Raw genomic sequence first — 27,015 nt, 5'->3', positions numbered from 1 at the left:
CCAATTTAATCATTTGACGAAAAGTTTTAAATTCCAAAGAAACTTATTTATTTTTTTTTTTTTGAAAAGGTGAGTACGCATTTTATACGAAGAAAAATGATCATTTCACATCAGAGGGGGAGAGGGCATCATTTTTTTTTTATTCAACGGACCTCCATTAAATTTTTAGCATGGGCATCGCTGTGCGGGTACTGCTAGTACAAAATAAAAGCGACAGAAATTCGCAAAAACAGACCACTTCAAAAATTATCGCGGAAACTATTTTTCATACAGAAATATGATTATTGTTCATACAAAATCGTAAACATGATTTTAAAATTTGAAAGAAATTATTTTCTTTCCTTGCAAAGAGTATTTGCAGAAAAAAAAACCAAGATCGGCAAAACATTCCCAATTTTTGGAGGAAAATCGGAAATTAATTTAAATGCGAGATTCCATTTTTATTTCTACAAATTTTAAAAGTTGGGAGATAGAACCACAAGCATAAATGTATTGTATTTTTTAATGGGTATTTTCTACTTTGATGTATCATCAATATCGGTGGAGTTGCTCATCATTTTTATGTGCTGCATTTATGGCAATGTGGCATTTCTGAACATTAAAATTTTTTTTGACAGATTCTTACTCTTTTCGGGTTGCATAAATTATACCGTTGCGGTGTATCTACTGCAAGTTATTGTACTAAAGGCGCCTGATCAAGGGGGGGCGGGGGGGGGAGAAAAAATATATGCAGACATTTGATGCCAGGTGCTCCCGCTCACTCTCAATTTTGTGAACAATTTCCGAATGAATATTTTTATTGTATGGTGAGGATTGAGAGAAAATATATGCCTTCGCTTTTATGCACAGAGAAACATTAGTAACTGATCTTTGTCTTTGATAAAAATGTTACGTTTACCATGCATGGGTTTTCCTTTTTTTTTCCCTGTGACAAAAATTTTTGAAAAAAAAGAAGGTAAAAAAATCATCAAACCAATAAAACAATATTCGTTTTTATTGCTTGATTAAAATTAAAACTGGCCCGTCATCGAAGGATGTATACTGAATGCAAATTTTATCTGAAAACAACAAACACTGCACAAACTTGTCTAGTTAAGGGTTTGGGGTCAAAATGTCGCCACCGAAATGTCGCTTGTCCAAAATGTCGCCAGGCCAAAATGTCGCCGGTCCAAAATGTCGCTTGTCCAAAATGTCGCCAAGCCAAAATGTCGCCGATCCAAAATATCGCCGGCCCAAAATGTCGTAGAACCAAAATTCGCTCATTCAGTTGGTAAGAAAAATGCAAATGTACAAAAATGCTGTTTAACACCAAATTTGCAGAATAAATGATTACTGCCTTTAATGAATGTCTTTGTTAAAAATGGGACTGGACAAACTGAGTTTCTTGATGAATTCTAAAAAGATTATTCCGTTTTGATTTGCAACTCTCGGCTGTTTTTCAGCAAACAAATAGAATACAAGCGTTGCGTTATCTTATTTCTTGTGACTCGCTATCTACCAACTGTAAAACGTTCTGACGGCGTTCAGTTCTGACGTTCGATAAATTATTTAAAACTTTTCTTCAAGAATAGTGTGCGTTTGTATGTGACCGATTTTTTGGGGCCATTCTAGTCAAAACCTGTAGTAAGAATTCGAACGATACCCGCAAGTACCCATATATGATTTAGGGCTGCGTGGTTTTTTTGCGTCAATTCGTTCAAGATAGTGGAGTAACTGAACGTTTTCATCGATATGCGTGACTGTCATTGCTCAAAAAATGATGAACGGAATCAAATAAAATGTTAGGAAGCAGCAGGGGGACAGATTTTGGGGCCAATAACACCAGAGGGTGGAGCAATCCAATGTTTTTTTTCCTTTCTTTTTTATTATCTGTGACTGATACATCTCAAAAAGTAATACAGTAGACCCTCGTTTTCAGCAGGTTTATTTTACGCGGTTTCGATTATACGCGGTTGAAGATTTGACACCTTTATTTTATTTACGCAGATGAGTTTTGGTTTTACGCTGATGCGGCAATGCAAACAGGTAACATTTTCCTCTCTTTCAAAACCCAAGCTCCTACAGATTGCAGATTACTCGTAATTAACTGCATTTTAGTGTGCTAATAATCGAACTTGGATCCTTGGAGACATTTTATGCGATTAGTTCCAGAGCTTTTTCCATTAGAAGTAAAGTGATTAAAATCACACAGTTCGGAACTCACTGGAAGAAGAGCTTTTAGGAGTGACAAAGGAGGTCAAAACCAACGAGGATACCGACTCCGGCGACACACAACCAAAAACGCTCACATTGAAAATTTTGAACCATTCGTAGACAATAGAAATAATCTTTTTTTCTGATTTGTTAGTAAAGGAAGATTTTATCAAGGAAATGACGCAAGTGGTCATGGATGCGTTAATGCTCAGCAAAGAATTAGAGGAAAAATTCTTAATGACTCCCAAAAGACTATCATAGCCAGCTTTTCTTCATAAACAGAAGACGAAAGTAGTTTGTTTTCTTTATGCATATTATGCATAAAAATCGATATAAGTACACATTAAACTTTTCATACAATTACTCATTACTAGAATGAAGTATTTTTTTATCTACGGAACCTAATCCCTATTTTGAACCCATTCCCTATTTTTGATATTAGATCTCAATTTAGGCGGTTTCGATTTACGCAGCATTTCCGTGGAACATAACACCCGCGTAAAAAGAGGGTCTACTGTACAAGGGTTAAGAAAAAATTTGGTCTACAGGTATGTCTTAAAGGGCGAGTTGCTCATTTATTTTTGGCTTCAGTCATCCCAAAAGGATGGATCACCGAATATTTTTTATCTTTTTATGTGACTGCTATATCTCAAGAAGTAATGCGAGGATTCATACAAAAATGTAGTATGCAAGTGAAATTAAACGAAAACAAGCCTTATTTTCGTTCTAAGTTGAGTTTCGTAATCGTTTACGTGAGTCAGTGTAATTAAATAAACAATGAAAAATATACTGAATTCAAAAATGAGAGATTGAGCAAGATATCAATAAAATCTAAATTAGCCGTGTATTCCTCTCATTTTTGTAGCACTTTAACTAGCGTGGGTGTTAAATAAAAACTGAGTTTGCATTCTTATACAATTTGCATAGTAAAAATTCAATTATTAAAACAGCAATTTTTTCTGAGAGGGAAAAACTTATTTGTTTATTATTATTATTATCAGTATTCTTTTCTTTCTGAATTACCAAACTATATTGAGCTAGAACTATTACTTTTTGAAACTCATTTTAAAAATAAGTCTAGGTCAAAATTGATCTGAATAATCTCATTGATATCAGTTATTTCACCCTACATTATGAAATTTTTTCTTTTCTAATTAAAATTGGAAAATGTGATTCAGCTGACAAGCGCTACTTCGCAAGCATGAAAGTATCCTCTTGAAAACCTCTAATAAAATAGCTGTTCTGAAATTGTCCCCCTTGATGTTCTATCGAATATATAAATTTCATGAATGTTGAGAATTGAAAATATTTGTCATCGCATAGAGTCGTTTTTCAAAAATCTGAGTGAAAAACACCTGTTTTAGCAGTTACGGGTTTCATTGATTTCAAAAGAATTGACGGTGAACATTTCGACGTAATTTCAGAATTTTACTCATAAGACAGAGTTTCCACGGCAATAATCTGTCATCTCTGTTAAACATTTGTTTTGCTGTCCCAAAATCCCGGTCGCAAAGGACATACAAATGTCCTCTCAGAGGAAGGTCTGGAGCAGTTTTGTTAAACTTATTCAGTTTCATTTCCAGAAAAAGTCTCACAACAGTTTTGATCTTACTTTAACCAACGTATATCTCACTGAAAACATAGTTCTTTTTTTTTTTTTTTTTTTTTTTTTTTTTTTTTTTTTTTTACAGTTCTTAGGGTGATGTTAAAAAATCTATGAGAAAATTAAATTTCATTAAGATACCTTTCTACTTTATTTCCACCTTGGCCTGTGATTTCGAATTTTTCCAGTGAAAGGGGAGAGGGAGGATAACGGGCATATAACAAATGCAAATTTCATAGGATTGCTATAAAAAGTACTTCCACTTGTATATACAAAAAAAAAAAAATTCAAAGTCGGGGGCCATTCCGCCTGATCCCCTAAATGACTGACTTGTCGCTAAGGTAATAATATGCTAGAGTGAAGGAGTTATTTGTTTTTACTTCATTACGCCAAAAAATACAAACCGCCTATTCTCTTGCCATATTCACATTGCGCCTCACTATTCTTTCATTCGCCTTTAGAACAGTTTAGTTTTACTTCCATACCACTTTTTTGTCTGAATCCTTGCGTTACATCTTGATCCTTTGTGTTACATCTTGAGTATTATTATTAATGAGATTAAACGAGAAAGAGAAATCCGTTGCAGCAGCCTTTCGCATGTCTATGTTCGTAATAGTATACAGAAAAACGTATGTTTTTCTGAAAACTATTAATTTTCTGGAATTAATCTGATGTTTACGAATTAAGACAGGAGAAAACGTTTGGAATTTTTGAAGGAACTTCTTTGAAAGGCAATTAATATTCTTTCACAACTTTTATGCTGAAAAGCATCGACGTACATTTAAATTTTTCGTACCAATTGAACTAGCGAATTTTGGGCCGGCGACATTTTGGACCGGCGACATTTTGGACCGGCAACATTTTGGCCGCGACATTTTGGGCGTATACCCTAGTTAAGCATTAATTTTCCAAAGCCAGGGACAGGAGAAATAGACCCCACTGACCCCCATAAATGATGTGCCTGAAACAAAAATTTATGTTGAATGCTAAAAATACATAACTTAATACAAACCCTTTAGTTTGCGTATTTCGTTATTTATTTAGTTTAATATAAATTTTATGTTCCATATTTAACAACAACTTTATTTTAATTCTGCATTTTCAGTTCTTTTTCCTTTTTTTTGAGCAATCACGATTGCTTATTGTTCTCACTTGACTGTTTTGATGTGCTAGGGTCTGGTGGGGGAAAGTGGTCAATGGGGTAAAGTGGTCATAATTCAAATAAATGGCTATAGCTTGGAAATTAATGTTCGAATAAATGTGAAAATTTTATTTTATGGTAGTGCATTTATAAACTATATTTCGAATACAAAATTTTACAACTGGCAAAATTTCATTTGGTAAAAAAAAATATTTTGTGTAAATATGAAAATTCTTAAAATCTAAGCACTTTTTTTAACTTCCTTGGTAAATTTTGTTTGTTAGAATTATGAACAAATTGACTGCACAGGAAGCTTCCTACATGTCTCAAGAACTCTTACTTATTAGCAGTTAGCTGAATCTATTTTGAATAATTTGTTAGACAATTTAAGTAAGATGGGGTAAAGTGGTCATAATATTAGGCTTAACGAATATTGTTCTTCTAAAGTCACGAAATCTTTAAGTATAAGGCAGATATAAATTAAACATTAATTTCACTTAATATGTATTGTTTTTATAATAAACAGGGTTAAATATATGAGTATATGCGTATGTATACGCATATACTCGTGTAGGCACTTGTATATACGTATTCACATAAATGCACCAATAAACACGTATTTGGGTACCTGCAAGTATTTTTTATCTATACAGATATACATTCGACTATACATGTATATTCCTGCTTATATGCTCGTATATATACGAACAATTATATACTCAGGGAGACACATATATACGCGTACGTACTCGAGTAAATACTTGCATACAAGCATATGATATACATGTATACAGGGTGAGTCTAAACTCTTGGTCAAATTATTAAAAGGGGTTAGACGGGAGGATAAGAAGCAAGAATCATAAGAAACATCCAGAATCAAACACATGGCTGATGCGCTACATGCACGCAAAGCCAGAAACTGATGGATGCAAAACATGTCACAAATTTATTACACATTTCCAAAGAAAGAACCCGAACCTTTCCCTTTCAACCAAACCACCAAAGATTCCCTTAAAATTGATTTTAATTTTAAAAACATTTCAGTAGGAAACTTCAGCGCCCCTCTCTCTTCTAACGCCTACAACTGCCTTAAAATAAGCATGAAATTGGCATTGCCAAAGATAGCCTAAAATTGCATATTTCAGAGCTCTAAATTTTCACATTGAGTATCCGACAATTCTCGATTTCCATGACTTCTCTTAAGTAGCCTAAGCTACATTTTAAAATTTCGTAGAATTTCCTTTCATTGCCCATCGATCCCCTAACGTCAACATAAAAACACAAAAAGAGACTAATTTTGAAAAAAATCGGGAGCAAGCCCAACGAGCCCTTCCTAATAACCTTACTAAAATTGCAGTTTTTGACTTAAATTTATCAATTTTTATCCAAATGTGGACCCTTATCCCCCCCCTTTTATTTCTTTTGAAAGTATATAAAAAGTAATTAAGTCTTATTTTTCTTCAATTAAATTTCTATTTTTGATTTAAAACCTTTGCCAGTTTTATGTTTTTGCTATTTCACAACTAGAGGGCGGCAAATTGAGGTACCGCCCCGGGCGGGAAACACAGTAGCTACGCCACTGCATAGACATACTTACACATAACTACCCACACACACACTCAAACACATACATACACACACGCGTACATACAGACACCTACACCTACAACTACCCACACACTCATGCCTGCACACAGACACAAACACATATGCCTACACACACATACACATTCCCCACAACACAAAAACTCACATATACACCAACTATCCACACACTCATACCTGCACACAAACACACATGCCTACACACAAACACACTACACACAAACACACATCCCCCCACACACATAAACACACATGCCTACATACACACACACACTCATGATTGCGAAAAACATAATTTGAATTCTAGAGGTCAAAATTCAAATTAATGTTTTTCTATTTTTTTTCAATTTCAAACATTTGCTCCTGTTTATGTAAGAATTCATGTCAGCTGCTGATTATTTTTAGCTAAAACTAATTTAATATTTGCTTTGCTTTTTGTATCATAGTTTATGACAACAGGAGCTGAAAGTGTTAGTATTTTGAAATGATAAATGGATGCTCTCGAAGGAATGTTTTCGTTTTTGACAAAACAAATCTTCAACAAAAATGGTTTTATTGCACAAAAATATGAGTTTTATTAAAATTATTATTATTATTGTTTTTTTTTCCTATCACGCTCTTTATCATTTTATTCTGTCACACTTAAAAATTTTATTACTGTGTTGTTGAAATGTGTTTCTTTGTTTGGATTTTATTTTCATATTTTTGTAATTAATATCTTTGTTTCCACCAGTTTTTTTTTTTTTTTTCATACTGATGATTCTCAGCTTATTTCGTTTTGTTTTTGCAACTCTGTCTTTCATTAAATTTTTTTAATACTTCAAAAGTACTGTTGTTTTATTTTTGGGACAGTTTTAAATCAAAAATACTGTTAGTTTATTTTGAATTAGAAATAAATTTTACGCTGAATTTGTTTCCTCTTGACGTGAGTGTAGTCCTATCTCTTCCTATTTTTTCCTACTTTTTTAAGTGATTTTTTTCCTATTTTTTTAATTTTTGATTCCTTATTTCCTACTTTTCCCCTCAAAAAACCACTTCGAGATCTGATAATGTAAGCGTGGATGGGTGTTAAGTAGGCTTGCCAGATATTTGAACTGTTTAACCGGGACAATGGAAAGCCCCTCTCCCCCCCCATTCCAGCTTCACAGCAATTCAAAAGCATAGGTTTTTAGAGTGGTTTAGTTTATAGTTTAAAAAGACGATTCCATATGGTTACTAATTATGAACCTAAACTATTGCCAATAATAAATTACACAAGCATATGTATATTTAAACATTTTATTTGGAACATGTTATATTTGTAAGTCACCTAAGAAAGAAGAAACCGTTGAAATTAATTAAAGTTAGATCATGATATTCACATGTACTTTTTGTTGGCTAGAACTTTTTCAGAAAGTTTTTTTTTTTTGGTTTTAACCTTGTTGTAAAAATTTTTATAAGCTAATCCAATGTCGATTGTACGCGTCAAAGTTACAAATGCAAAAGTAATTACGCTAAATATTCCTTCACAGTTAACTATTTTTAGACTTTTTGGTTACCTATAATTAAATTTATCATTTTCTGGGACATGAAGTAAACCGACCAGTACACCGAGATTTTGTCTGAAAACCGGGACTGTCCCGGTCAAACTGTGATGTCTGGCAAGCCTAGTGTTACGTAATCCAAACAAGTTCACGTTATGAACTCTTTTCAATAGTAATTAATTTTTGCTTTGTCTTTTAATGTCGAAAGAAATGCAAAATATGGCTATTATAAATGTGTCGTAATAAACCATTGTTATTATTCTTCTTAATATTTAGTATATTTTCTATCAAAAGGTTTTTTTCTTGTCAAGTCTGAAGCGGAAGTTTTTGCACAATTCTTTTCCAAAGTGAACTATTTTTAAGCTCTTTGTTTGCGATTGATACAAAACAATTTTTATTCTTTGACATCCCAGTACTAACCTGTGTTCTGGAAGAGTTTTTGCACTTTTTTATGCTCAAAAGGGCTTTAAAGTTATAGAAAACGTGGGTTTGAAGTAAATTTTCTTCTAAACAAACTTTATTTCTGTATTTCAAAACAACAAACAACACCCGTGTAATGCATTCAGCATAGCAGGACAATGATTAAATCATTCTACAAAAAAGGAAAAAAAAATTAAAAAAAAAGATGCAGATATTAGTTTCAGACTTCAGATGAGAAGTGGCGCCATTCTACTATTAATCGAGTATTTTCTGTTATTTATACTGAAAGAGTAAATTATTAGCTTGAAATTGATACCTTATTCTGTGTAATTGGTTGAGAAATAGAGAAATTAAAGAAATTTTTCTACATTCATATCAAAAAAGCAACTCCAAAAAATGATCAAAAATCTAATTTTTGAAAAATTTCTCTAAAGCTGTTTTTTTTGTTTAAAAAATTAAAATAATGATTTGAACTTGTCTCACAGATATCTATTCGTAAAAGAATAATGGACAAAATATGAGACATGACGACACATGGCAATTTGATGTGAAATGACCCAAATATGAAAAATTAAGCATAGTAAATTCGAAGCATTAAGAAGCAAGTACTATACTTTTACGAATTTAAACTGCTGTTAATCCTCTCAAATAGCTCCATTTCTTAAAAAACGTTTCTTAACTAATTTATTCATTAAAGGATTGTCCCTGAATTTTTCTTTTTTGTGATGAAGCAGTATTTACTTGTATGAAGTTCAAAAATTTTGTTTTGAACTTCTTCAAAATGTATTTTTTTTTAAATTCATTCTTTGCTTTTGTTTTTAATATTTTCAAATATTAAGTGATGGATTATAGAGCTCAAGCCAATGATGATAATAATAATAACAAAAAAAAAAAAAAAAAAAAAAAAACTGCAATTTGAAGCTAAATTTTATAGCATTTGAAGGCTTATCTATTAACAATTTCAAGGTCTTGTTTATGTTTTTTTAAATAAATAATGAACGAAAATAAAATTAAAATATATTTATTCATTTTCTAATAAAATGTAACAGTCAAAAAAAAAAAAAAAAAAATCTGCTTCTTGCAACAGATGAATTAAGATTGCAGAATGTATGGCAGCATTTGGAGATCAGTGAAACACTTTTTAATCAGCATTTTTACTACATTAATTGTTATGTGGCGAGTGGCGACCACTAATTTTCATTTACACCATGTAAACTTGAATTTGATACTCATCTTATTTGTATAACCTAAACACTGATATTCTTTATTTGGTTTCTGTCATATCTGTTGTTTTCTTTATATTTTTTATATTCCACTAATTCCTTTTTATGTTGATTGTAGATTGAAGTTACATCATCACCCACAAAAATGGCTGAAAAAGTTAGTTTCCTTTTGTTTTTCTGTAAAATTATTTGTATATACTGTTAATGTTTGATTGAACAAATAGTAATTTCATGCAAGATATCTTTATATATTTAGAGGCAAGCAGAAGCATCATAGCATGACCAAAAATTTAGGGGGGTGGAGGGCTCCAGAGCTTTTAATAGGAAATGTGTCCCCCCCCAGTTTTTCAGAAATTGAGTCACCAATTTCATGGTTAAAAAAAACAGAAAGGAAACATTAGCGATCTGAAGAAAATGGAATAGAAATAATAAGTGAACAAATTAAATTGAATCAATGTTTCAAAAAGGGATTTTTCGGCAAAATTTTGAAAGCAAATGCTGTTTTTGAATATTATTTATGAATATTCAAAGTTCTGCATTATGATTTACCTAACCGAGGGCAATGAATTGGTGAATAAACATAACTTTATAGGAGCCACTGACATAATTACATTTTTATCTTTTATTTTCTTTTTGCCTTTTTTAATTAATAAAAATATTATGGAAATCACAGTTAAGTGGAGAAAAATATAGGTACTGCCAAAGTACGTTATTAGAGAAAAAGTTGAAACACAGTAAGCGATATTTAAAAAATATCACATGTAGTCATTTTAAGTGTTTAAATATAAAAAGGAAAAAAAAAAGGTAAGAATTTTACAGCGATATTCAGGACGCATGACATTTAAAACAAAAGAAAGTGGAAAGGTATCGTTGCAAAGAACCATATCAATTCTAAATCTTGAATGTTTTTTTTGAGGGGCGGGGGGATCGCAAAAGCTTGTATTTCAAACAAGTAAAAATATATAAGGCTGTAAATTGAAAATTTCATTACGGAAAAACCAAAGCAGTTAAATAATTTTGGAAAAGAAAAACTAATGGAAAGTTTTTGAGAACATTTTCATCAATAATTTAATCAAATAAAAAAGATAGAGACATTGCCCCCCCCCCTCCCAAAAAAAAGAGGAGGGAGAGAGGTCCCAAACTCTATCCCTTTTACTCATGCTATCAAACCTAGCCCAGAAAAGCAATTTTAAAACTTTGACTTTGAAAAAGTCTCTGAACCCAACGTTTTCTCCAATCGCCATCAAAGATGGTCTAGAATTCCATAAGGACTTCGATTTCAAGAAACATCTAGGAGTGTGCCCCTGCCCAAACTCTTGAAAAAAAAGCAATCCCCATCCTTAACCATCGCCTAAAATTCCATTTTTAGGACTTTGAGTAAATTCTGAAGGTTCCCAAACCTTTCCTACCTCTAATATCACCAAGGACTGTCTAAAATTTTGCATTTATGGCTTAGATTCTGATAATATGCTGGGAAGAGTCCCCAAATATACCCTGATAATATCATTGAACATCTGATATATGATTCCACTAGCCTGTTTTTCTGTCGCTACACAAGATCTTATTTATTCCTTTATCAAATTCCATGATTTACTCCCCATTTTAAAGCTTTTCGTGTCTGCTAATGACGAGAAAGGAATCCAAGGTCTAAATATTGCTATCTTTTTTTTTTGCCAAAAAAAAAAAAAAAATGTTCATTTTCCTATTTTTATTGCACATTACTTAACAGCCTAGAGTGAAGACACATTGGCTCGGTTGGATAAAGCAGCTGCTAATAAGGGGAAGGGCTTGGGTTCAAATCTGGGTCGAAAAATATCGTTTTAATAAGTTTTTTTTCTTCAGCAGAATCCTTATCCAAGTTTCCATGGATATGCAAAATTATACTCATGGTAGAATTCTAAGCAGCAGTTCTGTTGTTGTTAAAATCACATTCATTTTAACACTGTCAATCGCAGTTAGTTTTAAAATATTTTAACAAAGTAGAAACTTAAATTTCAATTTATTTTTTAATTTCATTTTAAAATGTATTGTGTGTCTTATTATTGTGTTTGATAAGTACACACAAGAAGACATATACTAACCTCTGTGCATATAAACTAGTTCAATTTATTTGCAGTTTTATTAGACTATATATTATCTGTTTTCACTCTAAAGGAGCATTGTCTGGATGTTTTATTTTTAAACTTAAACAACCATTAATTATGCTTTACATTGTCATAATAGTCTGCATTTTATCATCATTAAAAAATCTCTTAGAAAAATTTTCCAATTTTGGTTTTAAGTGTAGAGAGTAAGATTGAAGATAATATCACAGTGCAGTAATGACAATTACATTGTTTAAAATTTTGAGATGAGAAAATTTTTTATGTTAAAATTGTTATCTTTATTTGCTGCTTTTAACTTTCATCATAAGTTCTTGCAGTATAAGTGAACTTAGTTTCTGTAGATGCAAAGATATTTGCTGATTACTAATTAAAACAATCTTCTAAATGTACTCTAGGTTTAACTAAAATATTTTTCAAACTAAAAATTCACAGGGTTAAGTGTACAAGTTATACTTTTTTTTCCATTTTATATTTCCTGATATCAGAAATTTTTTTGGAAATTATTTTACAGTGAGTTTTTAAAGAATGAAATAGTGAATGAAATACTGTTCTCAATCATTTAGTAATATTTTGACCAGTTGCAATATCTTTAAATTTATTTTCCTAGTTTCAAAAAGTTGTATATTCATTATTCACTAAATATACAAATTGAACTCACTTATTTCAAATTTGTACCAAATAAGCTTTACAGTATGTTGCTGTACATTACAAATAAAGCTAGTATCTATTTTACTAAGCATGATACTCTTTTTTGTTACGCCACAGTTGGTTAAGTTTTTAAATTTTAGTCTGTATTTGGTCAGTATCGGTCAGTATTTTATAAATTTTGGTCAGTAAAGTCAGTATTTTGACCCTCCAAACAGTTTTACCCCCTCAAGATCAAGAATGTAGAGGTAGCTCTCTGCTTGCCTGGTCTCGTAATTCTCTCGCCTCGTGGCTTCTACGTTTTCTAGCGGTGAACTTGACACGAGTCAAAGGAATATCCCGCACCATGATGGTGACGCCATCCGTTCGCGCGCGGAATTTGCTTTGTTTTCGTTTTTAGCAAGCATAGCTCATTTCTTCATTCTTCGCTGCTCGTTATGGCTCGTAATATTTAATAGCGTATTTGCAAGTTGCTTATTATTTTCTGCTTTTTATTTAATTTTTTAATTAACTATGAAATGCTAGTGTTGTTTTATTTTAGTACATTTATATAAAATATTTAAGGTTGCAAAACTCCAAAAATATTAAGAATTCTTAATCAGGCTTTATAATTATTTGTAAAACTCAATTCCCAGGTTTTAGCTTAATTTTCCCATTTTTTTTAACAATTCACCTGCACTTGAAACAGCATTATTAAAATGAGTTAATTCAGTTCAACTGCTTGAAAAAAATGTTTTTGACTGTACTCATTAAATTCACAGGATTTTTAGCTTATTTACATATTGCTCTCTGTGGAGTCAGAGTCGGACTGATTTTGGGGTATGGGAGTCGTTAGAAAATAGGCCGACTCCAACTCCGGACTTCTTTTTTTTCTTTAATTTTCAGACTCTCCTTGCATTTATTTAAAAACTGATTACCAATTGGTTCGACTACATATATATAGTGTAAAAGCCTACTAATAAGAAAATAATTGTCATTGGCAACCAGCTGGCTTGATTGTTAATCGAACTTTCTGTAATAGCTACCTACATCGGCTCCTATTTATAACCTCCAGATGGGTATGAACCCGGGTCGATCGCCCCTTCTCAAGAAAGGTTTTTCGACCTGGCAAAAAAGCTTTTGTTCTCTCTAGATACAGCTTTCGAAAATTGAAAGTACACAATTTGATCAACATCTATTTGCAGGGCTCCCAAATAGTCCGCTTTTCCTGCCAAAGTCCGTTTTTTAAAGTTAAGTTCGCTTTAGACCGCTTTTTAACATTTTGGTCCGATTAGTCCGCTTTTATATTGTTTTTACTTAAAAATCAGATTTTAAAAGTTTCCATTGTGTTCCGAGATACCCCCAATGTGTACACCCAAACACGGGGCCGCGGCACCTTAACCTGACTTTCCCGTATTATTTTGCTTCAGATTGAGGTCGTTACTCCTTCAACCGCTGCAGCATGGAAATGAATAAAAAAGAGGTTTGGGGGAAGAGTTATGACGTCGAATCGCGGAGCAGGGTGCTACCGATATTTCTCGGAATTTCAGCCTCACGTTTGCAATAACGAATGAACTTTCCGATCTCGGATCTCGATAACTCGAATATTCATCTCAAAGTTTTCATTGGATACCAAGCTCTTGAGACTATTGTGTCGTGCGTTGACTGTAATAGTAACGCTGCTATGAACCACCTCTTTTGCAAATAAATTCGGAAGTAATCTCGTGGCATATGCGCAATTTTTTTACAGGTGCATATGTTCGTAAATTTTACGCCCTTGGAAAACCTTGAAAAGTTCCTGAAAAATATAAAGTTTTTTTTCCAAGTGCTTTAAAGCCTTGAAAAAGTATAAAGTTTCTTTATTGCTTGATTCTTTCAAAAATCATTACAAGCAATCTAAAGCATACTTTAGATTGCTTGTAATTCTTTTAAAAATATTTTATCAGTGCAATTTTCTGAACATAGGTTCGATATGCAGTATCGCGAACAAATGCTTTGGTGTTTGAGGTTTCAATCCTTTTGCATCTTGTAAATATTTTGATGTTTTTGACAGCAGGAAGTCATTTTAACATATACTACTTTAGATTAGCTTATTTTTCGTTTAATTTCAATAATTAACGAAGGAATTAGTTTGGAAACCATGGCAACATTGAACTTACTTGGACTTCGCGGAAAATGGGTTTTAGTGTTTGAAATTTCAATCTTTTTGCATCATGAAAATATTAAAATATTTTGCCCAATCGAAAGTTATTCTCCCAAATGCTACCTAAGATTAGCATGTTTTGTGTTTAATTTAGTAGAAAATAAATAAATTTATTTTATGGAAAGTATGCCAAAATTGAACTTGGTTCGTGAAAATTTGCTTATCTGAGCTTTCAATCGTTTTGCATCTGATAAATATTTCTATATTTTTGGCAATTTGAAGTTGTTTTGACATGCTGCATTAGATTAACTCGTTTTAATTTCTATTTAAATAACTAAAAAATTAATATTCTTTTTTAAATTCAAATTTCTAGTTTTGCAACCTTAACTTGCAAACTTTAGTTTAATTATTATTAGCTTATTTTCGGTTATTACTGTTTCTTATAGGTGGGGGGGATATTAAATGTAAACAATTGAATGCATAACATTTAAACTTAGTTTTTGAATTTAAAACAAAGTTGAAATATAAAATTTTATAAAGGTGAATTTTTGTACATGTTTTTCATTGTCATGATGCCTGCTAAAGAGGGGAATCAGTCCCCCCCCCCCCCACCCGCATAAAAGTTCAAAGCACTCATGGTATTGCTATCATGGAGTTTTTTTAAAATCTAAGTTGATCTACTTCTCTTTGTGATTAAGCATTTCAGACATTTTTAGGAGAACTTTCAATACAGTAAATCTTTTATTAAAGTGTCTCTTGTAGAAAAAGCAGTTTGTTTTCGTATACTTTTTATATTACTTTCTTTTATTTGTATGTTAGCATTAAATGAAATCTGCATGTAATATTTATAGTGCGAATTTAGGGTAGTACCTTGAAAAACATTTTTTTTACACTTGAAAAGTGCTTAAATTTTTTTTTCTCCCTAAAGGATATGAACCGTGTGATAAAGAGATTAAATTTAAAATTCAAATATAAAATCATTTTATTATAAACTCAGTTGTAGCTTTGTTGAAAATCAAAACAATATTTTTTAGGTTTCAGTGTATCATGAGGAAGTGCAAATTTCTCAGCAAATAGTTAGATGAAACTGGTGAAGATGGGAACAAAATTAGAGACTGGGGAAAACAACAAGAGAATAAAGTTTTTTTTTTTTCGTTTGGTGTATGATAACGCTATATTAAGAAGCATTAAAAGACAGAAAAACATAAAAACAGTTTTAAACTAAATAAAGATGAAGTGCAACTTCACCTATCCTTCAGTGAGACGTCAAAATGTATCATTATGCCTATTTAGTTCTATAGAGGCTGCCTTAAGTGTTGAACTAAGTGCCCCCCCCCCCCTTTTTTTTTATCAATGGATAAAAAGAAAATCAGTTTCACTGATGATAAAAGAATTGTATTTCTCGTTATTATAGTTAATTAACGAATCATCTTCACAAATTTAGCAGCTGGCAACTAATTTGCCTTTTGGTGCTTCACGGGTTTAACTATGAGTGGTCCTCCCAAGGTCCTCTTTTTGATCCTAACTGGTCCTCTTTAGTCCCCTTTTTGATTGAAAATGGTCCACTTTTAGCCTTTTCTGAAGCTTAAATGTGTTGGGAGCCCTGCTATTTGTTGAACATTAAAGAGCATCAACTTAATCTTGTTCATTTTTCCCCTTCCCATGAGTGGGGAAATTAAAACATAAATAAATAATTTTGGAGTCGGACGCTTCAAAATCCAGTAGTGGAAGTCTGCTACTTTCCTTCCGAATGCGCATCCCTGGTATGCACGCTGAATACATCATCAACTTGCTTCAAGATTGTTTAAAAAGTATTTTTTGTTACTGAAGGATGGAGACTAAACAATTTGTTCTACTATATTGGCGCACCCAAGGAGGGAGCTAAGGGCCTTAAGCCCCCCCCCCCCCAAGAGATCAGAAGCAATTCATAAATGGCCATAACCCTCTTGACCAGACCTCATAATAACTCTTCTTAAAATACAGCTGCTGTAAAAATCTTTTCCCAAAATAATTTTTTTTTACAGAGGAGTCATCTTCTTTTTCTTTTCTTTTTTTAAAAATAATATTTGTTACATATTTTTTTATTCAATGTTTTTTCTTAATTTGAGAAAAATTGGATTATTTCTGAAATTTTATAAGTATTTTTTCTAAAAGAGCATGTTTAAAAACAGTGCTTCCAGTTTTTAAATAATTTGAAAAAGTTTAATACCTTACAAAAATTATTTTACTCGGTGCGCATTCATTTTTTATGCTTCTGTACATGACATCACAAATGATTAAATACCATTCACTAATGCCATTAGCAGAGAGCACAATATTTTATTCTCTTCTTTAGTCATATGTGGTGGAAACGATATGGCTGATAGCAAGCATAGAGCTCAATACCTAATTGGCTAGTGTACTATCATAGGGTGAAAACGCGGTAGACAGCTAGCATAAACATTCAATGTCCTCCATTGGAGTAGCGCCAAAGTACATCATTTGTGTCGTTAGACCGCATCTGATAAAGACCATGTCTTGTTTGAAAAATCGGACACTTAAGAAAATTAATTAAAGGTTAAATGTTTTGAAAATTAAAGATTTTCCTCGCTCCATGTTATTTTTTTTTTGCTCATTCTATCAACCTGAGTGACTAAATATAGTACTTTTCACAGATGGAAACAACTCCGTTAGATCACTGTGTATCTTTCATGATTTCGAAATTCAAACTGATTTTGTGTTTTGATAGATAGGAAGATAGCATTGAGAACAAAAGCGAAAAAATTTAATCTTCCATGAAATTTTATTAAGTCAGTTTATAATTAAAATAAAAACTGTATAAAACTTAACTAATTCAAAACTGGAAAAAAAAAAAAAAATACATGTATCTGAAGAGGTTGAAAAAATGCTGATTTTGCCCCTCTTCACGTATCCGAAAAATTCTAACCCCTACCAGGAAAAACTCCTGAGTGTGCCACTGTTCTACTCTCATGTTTTCATTTTCTGTTTAATTACATTTTTACGTTTAGAAATTTACCAATGTTCAAAAATTTCTTCCATCTCTTTCTTGCCTTCTTAATATAGTAAATATGCACACACATCGGGCAAAAGCTGCAACTACTTCATGGTCCATTTTGTAAACAAACAAAGCGACATTGACATTGACAGTTGAAAAGTGCGGGAATACTTGTGACGTCACTGGCTTCTTCGAGCAAAACACTCGCCTGAGAGTGTGTACGCCTCTCTCGTTCAGGGCTCCCCTCGCCAATCTCTCGGCCATAAAAAACCTCTCGTGCTCTCGGGGGAAAATGTGGACCTGGGGTCAAAATTTTATGAACTCTCATAAATGATTTATGTAATTTTTGCTGTTATATTTTGGAACTTACTACTAAAAAAATTTTGTTCATTAAATATTTTATGCATTGAAATTATTTTGTACACTGTCTGTCTGATTTGAAATATGATTTAATAAATGGAAGCAAAAAAAATACTCCGAAATGAGCATTTAAACGTAACAGCATGAAGTAAATAATATATTTATTTTTCCTTTTAGAAAAGTAATTGGACTGAGCATAAAGCTCCTGATGGTAGAACATATTTTTATAATCATGTTACAAAGCAGTCTAGTTGGGAAAAGCCAGATGAATTAAAATCTCAATCAGAAGTAAGTATTTTTTTTTTTTTAATTTTGTTCTTTATTGCTTACATACTAATTTCAATTATTATTATTATTTATTATTCTACTTGTTTAAATTATGAAATCAACCGCTTGGTGAAGTTCATGATGATATGAAGGAAATTTTATATAATGTGCATAGATAAATCTGTCACTTATTCTCAACTTGTATTGTATTGTTAAAGTTATAAACAAAAGAGAAAGCAATAACAGTGAATTTTCAGATTTGTATCATTTAATGTATTACTGAGCTAACTATTTCTGTGCTGATGATTTAAATTTCAGCTATTTGGTAGCTAAAAACAATTAAGTTCTGAACTTTTTATTGGTTCAGGTAGCACTGATCCCAATAAAACATAAATGTGAAAAATGAGCCAAGTTCGGACAAAATGAGGTTTCTGTAGGACTAAAGAGTTTAGGTCTAACACGTACTGAGTTCTATGGCAGTTCTTCAACAAAGTTGGAGCAATTAAACCTAGTAACTTAAAATCTGCTTTTTAGCTTAGTTAATGACAGTAATTTTTCGTCGTGTGTATGGGCTTTTTATATTTATTTTTTTGAAATTTCTTTAACATCACAGATTTCTGAAGCCTAGGTTTTACCATAAAAGTGGAATTGAATGTTTTACTTTTTGGCTAATTTCTTAAATCGCCACAAGATGGCAAATTAAAGCTTTAGATATGCAAATTTAATTATTTGATGGAGCTTTTAAAACCTGGAATAATAAAATCTACATTATATAGAAAGCCTTTTTACTCTCCTAATTGTCCTCCTAGAGTTCTTTCCAATAAGCTAATAAATTTTTTTAAGATTAGGAGACCAAAATCAAGCAGTATACTCCAAATGAGGTACTTATGTAAATTTGTGCAAAATAGATCTTTTGAGAAAAATCAAGCATTCTGTAGGCTTGGTTTTTTTGCTATGCTGCGCTGCTAATTAAACTTTAAGTTCTGATTAAATAAGACATCCAGATCAACTTTCTTTGCTAGCCCTGAATCCTTGTAAATAGAAACATGCATGCTCATTTATTTATTTATTTATTTTGTAGTCTCTTTCAACTGGTTTTTGCGCAAATTGTACTCATCTACATGTTCATCAATTCAAAGAGTTTTGTATCTCTTATATTTAGCTTTTACTATCTGCTTGCCCATGGAAAGAGTACAAGTCAGAAACAGGAAGAACTTATTACCATAATATTCAAACGAAGGAATCTAGGTGGACCATTCCAAAAGAGCTTGAAGAATTGAAAAGTATTTTTTGTTCTTTTTCTTTATTGTTCTATTTATCTTTCACTTCATTCTAATTTATGTATGGTTTTTAAATTTTCATTTATAGGGTCGAGGAAAGTCCAAACATTGAATTACAGTCCTGTAATGTTTTTTATTAGTCACAATGGATTAAAATACATCAAACATAAAAAATAAAAACAAAATTGGTGAAAATTGTAGTTTAGTTTGAAAAAGTCAGATACTTCACATTGGATTTCACATTGGAGATCATTTTTCCTCCAGCGTGATAATAATTTCCGTTGAATGTATTTTCAGTTTATTCATCTTTTTTTAAGCCCCTTTAAAAAATATATTTAAGGCTACAGTTCAAAGGATGTATTTTTGTTTTGAGAACTAATCAACAGTATACTTCCAAATCAAATTAGAAATATTTCGAAAATCAAGCAATCTGGAATTACTTCCAAATTCCAGTAAGCTTGTGATAACAAATCAAATTTAGATTTTTAAAATATGCAAAATTTACTATTGATATCGTAGAAAGAAATTGAAATGAAACCTTGGTATGCCTGATTCCATGATGAAAAGGTATTCTTTGACCCTCTTCAGCTGTATTACTCATTTTTAAAAAGTTAATTCAGTCTTGTCTAAATTTATCTTAACTATGCTGCTTTTTCATAAATTATTTTGCATTTAATAGTCACTATGTTATTACTTTTTTAGACAGTTGATACTCTCTTTATTACAATAAACTCCCGATTATACTAGGAATGGAGTAGCACAAGTGCTGTGGATAATAAAAATCATGGATAAACCACAAAAAGGCTAAAATGAGGGACCAATAAGGGAAAATTTGTTGTTCCTCAAAAACTTGGCTGTATTGAAGAATAATACTTTCTACAAGCAGTAAAAATATATACAGTACAGTAAAAATGCTCTGTATACCAACAGAATTTAAGATCAATAAAGAACAAGTGCATGTACGATGAAGAAAGCTCCATAAATAAATAATCGAATAAATTATTAAAAAAAAATTGCATAGAGGCCTTCATGTGTGTGTTTATTGTTATATTTTTCATCTATACCAAATAAGTATTTATTTTTGATGTTTTGTTTTTAATTGCCAAAACATAACTTTAATTTCTATGGCAGGTTTAGTTTAGATAAAAGAGTAGTTTAGATAAAAGAGAGCGTTGGGAATCAGAACTAAAAACTAAATATCTTTGATGTTATGTGGCAGTGTTTTATCTCCCCTCTGTCATGTCCCTCAAATTTTTGTTATTTTAATCCATAATAAGCTTGAATACTATAGTTGTGGCAAATCTAACCTGATTGCAGTATTAAGACTAATCATATCCTATCACATAATTACCATGTGGCCACGTTAGGTTTGCCCCAGCTATAGGTACGTAGTATTTTCGTGAAAAATAGTTTTAACCTTTAAACTTTTTTTTTCTCGTCAGGTCTTGTTTCTTCAAAAGATGAAAATGAAAGGTAATGTATATTTTTTGTTTTTACAAACTCTGTTGTTCATTTATTTAAAAATACATTTTGAAAAAAAATAAAAAATAATACTACCTATTGTTTTTTTAGATATACTTGATTTTGTGTATTATAATTTTTTCAGTCCTGTTAAATCTGCATCACCTTCTACTACTTCAACTACTACTTCTTCTCCAAATGTTAATGCACAAGCTAATTCTTCTGGTTCTCCTGCTATTGCATCACCTCTTGCTGAAAGCCAGAATGTCGCCAACATTCAACTTCCTTCCATGGCTGGCCCTCCTGCATCAACTGGTGGCTCTGCAGCGAATGAAGCTGTGGGTACACCTTCTGATCAAGGTGAAGGAGATGACAGGTTAGTGTAATTGTAGTTCTTGTAATGACTTAATTGTTGTAGGATTGCCATCTTGGACGGGACCGTTTGAATCAGAAGAATCTTGATATCTAAAAGCCGTGAAAAATAGTACAGCAATTCTTTGGTTTCCGCCAAGCAGCGCGCTCTTCTCTCTGGTGGATGATTTCAGTCACGTGATCGATGTACAAGGATTGTATGTGAATTCTACTCTGATTTTGTCGGCAGTTTGTCACGTCAAAAAACAGGATGGACGCGACGGACGGCTGATAAGTGAACTGCCTTTAATGCTGGATGTCCTCGAGGTGGTGTTCTCTCTTCTCCCCTTGAGTGGCTAGTTTATAACTTGAAATAGTGTCTATGTTTTGTATTTTCAATAGCTGTAATATTTTTCCTTTTCAGAACTGATGTTGATGATGAAGTAGATGCTTCAAAGCCTGTTGCATTCAAGGACAAAAAAGAAACAATTGAAGCTTTCAAAGATTTGTTGAAAGAAAAGGTATTCTTTTGAGTTCCTCTCTCAAAAATGCTTTATTTATGCATTCACTAAAGAGACATTTAAGATGTAGTGTAATGAAAAAGGTTCATAGTTGCTAAAATATTTGTAATTACTCATAATTATGTATTAATCAAAAATACTCATCATTAAAAAAGATAGTTATGTAATGAATGACTACTTAACTGTATTTGTTTGAACATTCGACTTAGCATAATATTGATAAGATTATTTGGTGAAATATTCAGTGTTACATGATCATTGATCAACTGTTTGGCAACCAAGTACTTGTTTTGTACTAAAAAGAGCAAAAAGAAAATAAGGAAGTCGTAGATTTTAAACATTTTATTTTGAATTGGTTATTGCTTTGTAGTATATAATTTTCATAAAGGAAAACAAAATTTCAATAATTGCCTATTTAAACAAAACATTAAATTTTTATTTGTTTCTATAATATTTTCATGTGATGAAACTAACTCTTACAGTGATTAAAGTGAAAAACCAACGTAAATAAAGCACAAATTTTGAAGAAAATACAGCATATAGCTATTTTGAGGCTACGATAGAGCCTCTTCATCAGTGCAAAAAGCTCACCAACACAACCGAAAGCCACGAGAGAACTGACAACAACCAGGCAGACACGGCATTTATACCAAACAGGGCCAACCAATAGGAATTCAGTACACAAGACAACAAACAACCAATCAGTGAACAAACAGCATGTCAACCTTGGGCTCAGAGGAAGGGGGAGAGACAACCAATCAGAAGCCAGGAGACAAAAAGAGTGAGAGACAACGAAGAAACCAGACAGGCAATTATAGAAATTGCTTCCAAATATCATGAAAAATTGGAGTGCTGGAAAAATCATTGACAAGAGAATGAGAATTTTTCCAAATTAGTAAGCTTCCCAGAAATCAAGGTCATAAACCGAAGAACATTTACAAATAATCTTTGCAGATAAAAATAAAAACAGTGACCAGAAGTCCAACAATGCTGAGCGATGGAAGAACAAGCAAGTTCTTTATGTTTAACATAATTTTCGTGCTCTTTCAGACAGTGCTTGAGACAACGTTTAGTCTGTCTTACGTAACCTAGTCCACACTTGAAGGAGATATTTTAAATACCCCAGTTGCTATGGCAATCAATAGGGTCCTTCAAGTTTTAGTGAAGTAATTTCTTTCTTTGTAGAGTTACATAATTTAAGATGTCAAAGAGCATGATTTCTAATAATGATGTGAATCAGAAATGGTATAGAGGAGAAAAAGTATTTTTTGGTTGATTTGACCCAGAAAACCCCAAAATTCACCTTTATTATGGAGGTGGAAGATATTTTTTGTTTTCCCTGTAGATTTGCACATGAAACTAGGACAAAATTAAAATTAGAAAAAAAGTTTTTATACTTTGCCTCAGTGTACAACTAATTTTGCAGTGTATATTTTGACTAATATGTATGCTATAAATTCCATCAACTTAAGTTCTATTTCTAAGTTTATTTTATAATGTTTTTTTTTCCTATCAAATTTGAAACATATCTTTCCAACTGTAAATGGCCTCTATTAATAAAGATATGTTTTCCCATTTAATTCTTTGAATGTATGCTAAATAGATTTGATTCTCTTTCTGGTTTAGAACGTCCCAAGCAATGCAACATGGGAGCAGGCCTTGAAGTTAATTGTTAATGATCCTCGCTATGGTACACTAAAAAAACTAAATGAAAAGAAGCAAGCATTTAATGCTTACAAGACACAAAAAGGAAAAGAAGAGAAGGTGAGCTAATGAATCAATAACTTTTTGGACTAATTTTATTTTTATTTGGATTTAGATACAGACTGTATCAGAAAGACTCCATTTTGAACCTTAATATTTTTTTTGATAGAACGGTAAAAAATTAATGGTACAAAACATAAAAAATACATAATGTACAAAAGTTTCATAAACTGGGTCAACAAGAGGGCGTGTTAGTCTAGTTGGAAACGTGAACTCGCTCCTGTGGGAGAACTGGGGGTTGCCCCCCCCTGCCCCCCGAATTGCCACCACTGATTATTTATTTGTATGTTGAACCCTTATTTTAATTTTGCACCACAGTACAGAAAAATGATTTTTCCCCCCTAGAAATCCAGTAGAAGTAAATTGTTTCCTATCATTATTTAAAGTAACCAAAAATTATATGAAGGTAAAACATTTAACAATTTGTGACTCATTTTACATTTGAAAGAATCCTAAATGTATTTGCATTTAAAAAACAGCTTATGTAGGTAATATGCGAAGTGTTGAAACTGGAATTAACATTGTGGAAGCAAATACTTGGCATTATTGTCCTTATAAGGTTTGACAGACTTGAGTTTGTCTTGCTTTCGGTATTATATTGTCCTCTTTGTTACATTTAAAAACTGCAGTTAAATAAAAGGCTACAGCATTAAGTTTATACCTTTGTAACTGTTGAATACCATCTGAAAGTTGTCATAATGACTTAAAAATTTATTGACGAATAAATTAAGGTTTAGTTTCAGTATTTTGTTTTCAATAGTTTTATTAATCAGTACAGTTCATTTTTTTATCCTCTCTCGAGTAAATCTGCACTACTTTTGTGGATAAAATGAATCATTTATTATTAATTATGCAGTCTGGTCAAGGAGAGATCTTAAATTGCAAAGTAGTAGAGTAATGTGATGATCATGTTTGTTTTTTTAAGTTACATCCTGCAATTCATATCTCTTAAGAGACAAAAACTCCTGATACAAGTTTTTTTTTCTTTTAATGTGATATGTTCTCAAACAGTCTGAAATTTCCGCAAAAACATTTATTTCTTATTTTTAATGATGTGTGCAACTGAAATTATCAGTTTTAGGCCTTGAATGATGGGTCCCCTTTCAGTTGTTTAAAGTTTGCATTGGTGAACTGCATATTATTTATTCTTTAAATCTTTTTTTTTTTTTGATTTTGTAGGAGGAACAACGACTTAAGGCTAAGAAAGCCAAGGAAGAACTAGAAGTATTTTTACAAAACTGTGATAAAATGCATTCATCAATACGCTACAGGTATGTTTGGTGGCAATTGTGTATATTAAATGAGAATTTATTCAGAAATTCATTTTTGCATTATTTTCCCCATTAGTTACACTGAAATCAATAATTCTTTTACATGCTCAGCTATGTGTGATATATATTTTGCCTCTATCTAAAAAAATTGTATATAGTTACTACTGTACTGTAGTAATTTCAACCCCTCTTGTTTTTAAATTAAAAATTTGTTATAAACAACTTATAACAAAGAATTTTTCTTAAACCCTGATATGTAAGTATATGTAATATTAGTCTTAATTAAATAAACCCTTATACAAGCTTTGGTTGTGGAATGGAGTTGCAAAAAATCACTAACTTTTGCACCAAAGTCTCCCAAAGTGTCATCTTATAATTTTGACAGATGTGCCATAGGTATAGGAAACTAGGTAGAATTTCCTTCTCCTTGAGTCTCATATCCAAGCTGTGTGGCCTTCACATTTGAAACGTAAATAAATAAGTAAATAAAATAAATTGATTTTATATTCTTTCTTAGAAAAGCTCTGGAAATATTTGGCGATCTTGAAGTCTGGAGAGCTGTTCCGGATAGAGAGCGAAAAGAATTATATGAAGATGTTGTATTTTTTGTTGCCAAGAGAGAAAAGGTACTGATTTCTTATTTTTTTTCTTTTATTACTGAGTTGATCTGTACCTATGCAAACTTAATTTTAATAGTTGGTACATATTTCCTGGTTGAGGGAAACTCCAATCAGATTTTTAAAACTTCATTTCATTCATTAGACATACTTTACCTTAATATTTTCATCTTTTTAAAACGAGTCCGTTTTTCCATTTTCTGAGTTATTAGATACCTTGCTGTAAATTAATTTATATTTTAGTTTTGTACACTTAAATTGAAAATTTATGTTTGTTTGGTTTTCACAACTAATATCAGATTATAATTTCTCATTCATTGTTAGTGAAAAACAGATATGGAATGATATATTACAAAAACTTAAGCAAGACTGCTTGTGTGAGGCTATTATGTACACTACACATTTGTTATCTATGAACTGTGTCTCCTAAAGCCCCATATATCAGTGATTGCTTCACAATGATTGCGCTTCATCAAGCGGCATGGTATTTCTTTTCTTATTAGAAACAGTTACTTATTACTAGTGGTTGCAATTTCGGAATACTGAATACCGGTATTTGGAGCTATTTTGCAATTTCGTAATACCGGTGGGGTGGAATACCAGTATTATCGGTATTAGCTAAAAATACTTAATAGTTTTTATAAATGAGTTTTCAATTTAACTAATTGGATATCTACTGTTATTAAATATGAATTTATTTTTTGATGAGGCAAAGTACTAAAATCAATCTATAGAAGTTAAATTTGGCTTTAAAAGCACAAATTTGTAGAACATCAATGAATAAAAATAGCAGAAAGATTGCATAATGATATTTTCATCACTAGATGGTGTGATGAATCATACTTTCGAGAGTTTATATTGACGTTTTTAAAATCTCCATTTTTTAGACTTTCCCTCTTTTGAAAATTAATTTAAAATGTATAAAAGTATTGGAATTTAAGTGTTCCGCTATAAGAAGTTTATTTCAACAATCATTTGCAGCTATTCTTTAAGATATACTTTTTAAATATTTGTCTCGACTGTACTGAAGTTTGAGAAAAAGTTTTTCTTGTTTGTGTAACAAACAGTAATTTGTTGTCATCGGTATTAGCATGCTGTTCTGTCTTGCTATTCAGTTTCACACTAAGCGAGACACAGTCCTGCCCACTTATTAGAATATTGGTTAAAAGAAGATCCCGCTTAATGCAATACATTTTCAATGTACCAAACCGCTGATTTATATTATTTTAGTTAGTTTAATGGAATATGTCGCTTAATAGAATGATTCTTCTTGGGAAAATGTCTATTCTATTAAGCGGGCTCGACTGTAGCATTGAAATGAAATGATGGAGAGGGGGGCTCAGTCGAGCCAAGCACTGCGACCAGAATTCTATTGTACTAAACCTCAATCAGAAGTCCTAAAACAGACCAGTAGCCGAAGCAAAGATTAGCAGGCATTTAATGGGAATATCATAGATCTCTCAAGGTTCAAGCAAGTGTCGGCCAAGGTGTTCAAACCTGTAGGCAGAAAAGACGTCTCAATCACACAAGATGTGCACAGCAGTTTCC

The 27,015-nt window shown here is 31.8% G+C and overlaps 1 protein-coding gene across 2 annotated transcripts in view; it reads left to right on the top strand.

The window, feature by feature from the left end:
• The window catches only part of LOC129224179 (pre-mRNA-processing factor 40 homolog B-like), a 123,616-nt gene that overhangs the window by 31,937 nt on the left and 64,664 nt on the right, over positions 1–27,015 (top strand). For both annotated transcript variants that reach the window (XM_054858596.1, XM_054858595.1), the window contains exons 5-13: positions 9,827–9,865; positions 18,113–18,223; positions 19,365–19,485; positions 20,925–20,955; positions 21,089–21,319; positions 21,719–21,815; positions 23,442–23,579; positions 24,759–24,850; positions 25,368–25,476. In XM_054858596.1, the coding sequence (XP_054714571.1) occupies positions 9,827–9,865; positions 18,113–18,223; positions 19,365–19,485; positions 20,925–20,955; positions 21,089–21,319; positions 21,719–21,815; positions 23,442–23,579; positions 24,759–24,850; positions 25,368–25,476 (969 nt within the window). The remainder of the gene's footprint in view (positions 1–9,826; positions 9,866–18,112; positions 18,224–19,364; positions 19,486–20,924; positions 20,956–21,088; positions 21,320–21,718; positions 21,816–23,441; positions 23,580–24,758; positions 24,851–25,367; positions 25,477–27,015) is intronic.

The sequence above is a fragment of the Uloborus diversus genome, chromosome 6, assembly GCF_026930045.1.
Source record: "Uloborus diversus isolate 005 chromosome 6, Udiv.v.3.1, whole genome shotgun sequence".
Lineage (NCBI taxonomy): Eukaryota > Metazoa > Arthropoda > Arachnida > Araneae > Uloboridae > Uloborus > Uloborus diversus.
This window is presented reverse-complemented; position numbering and strand designations above follow the sequence as displayed.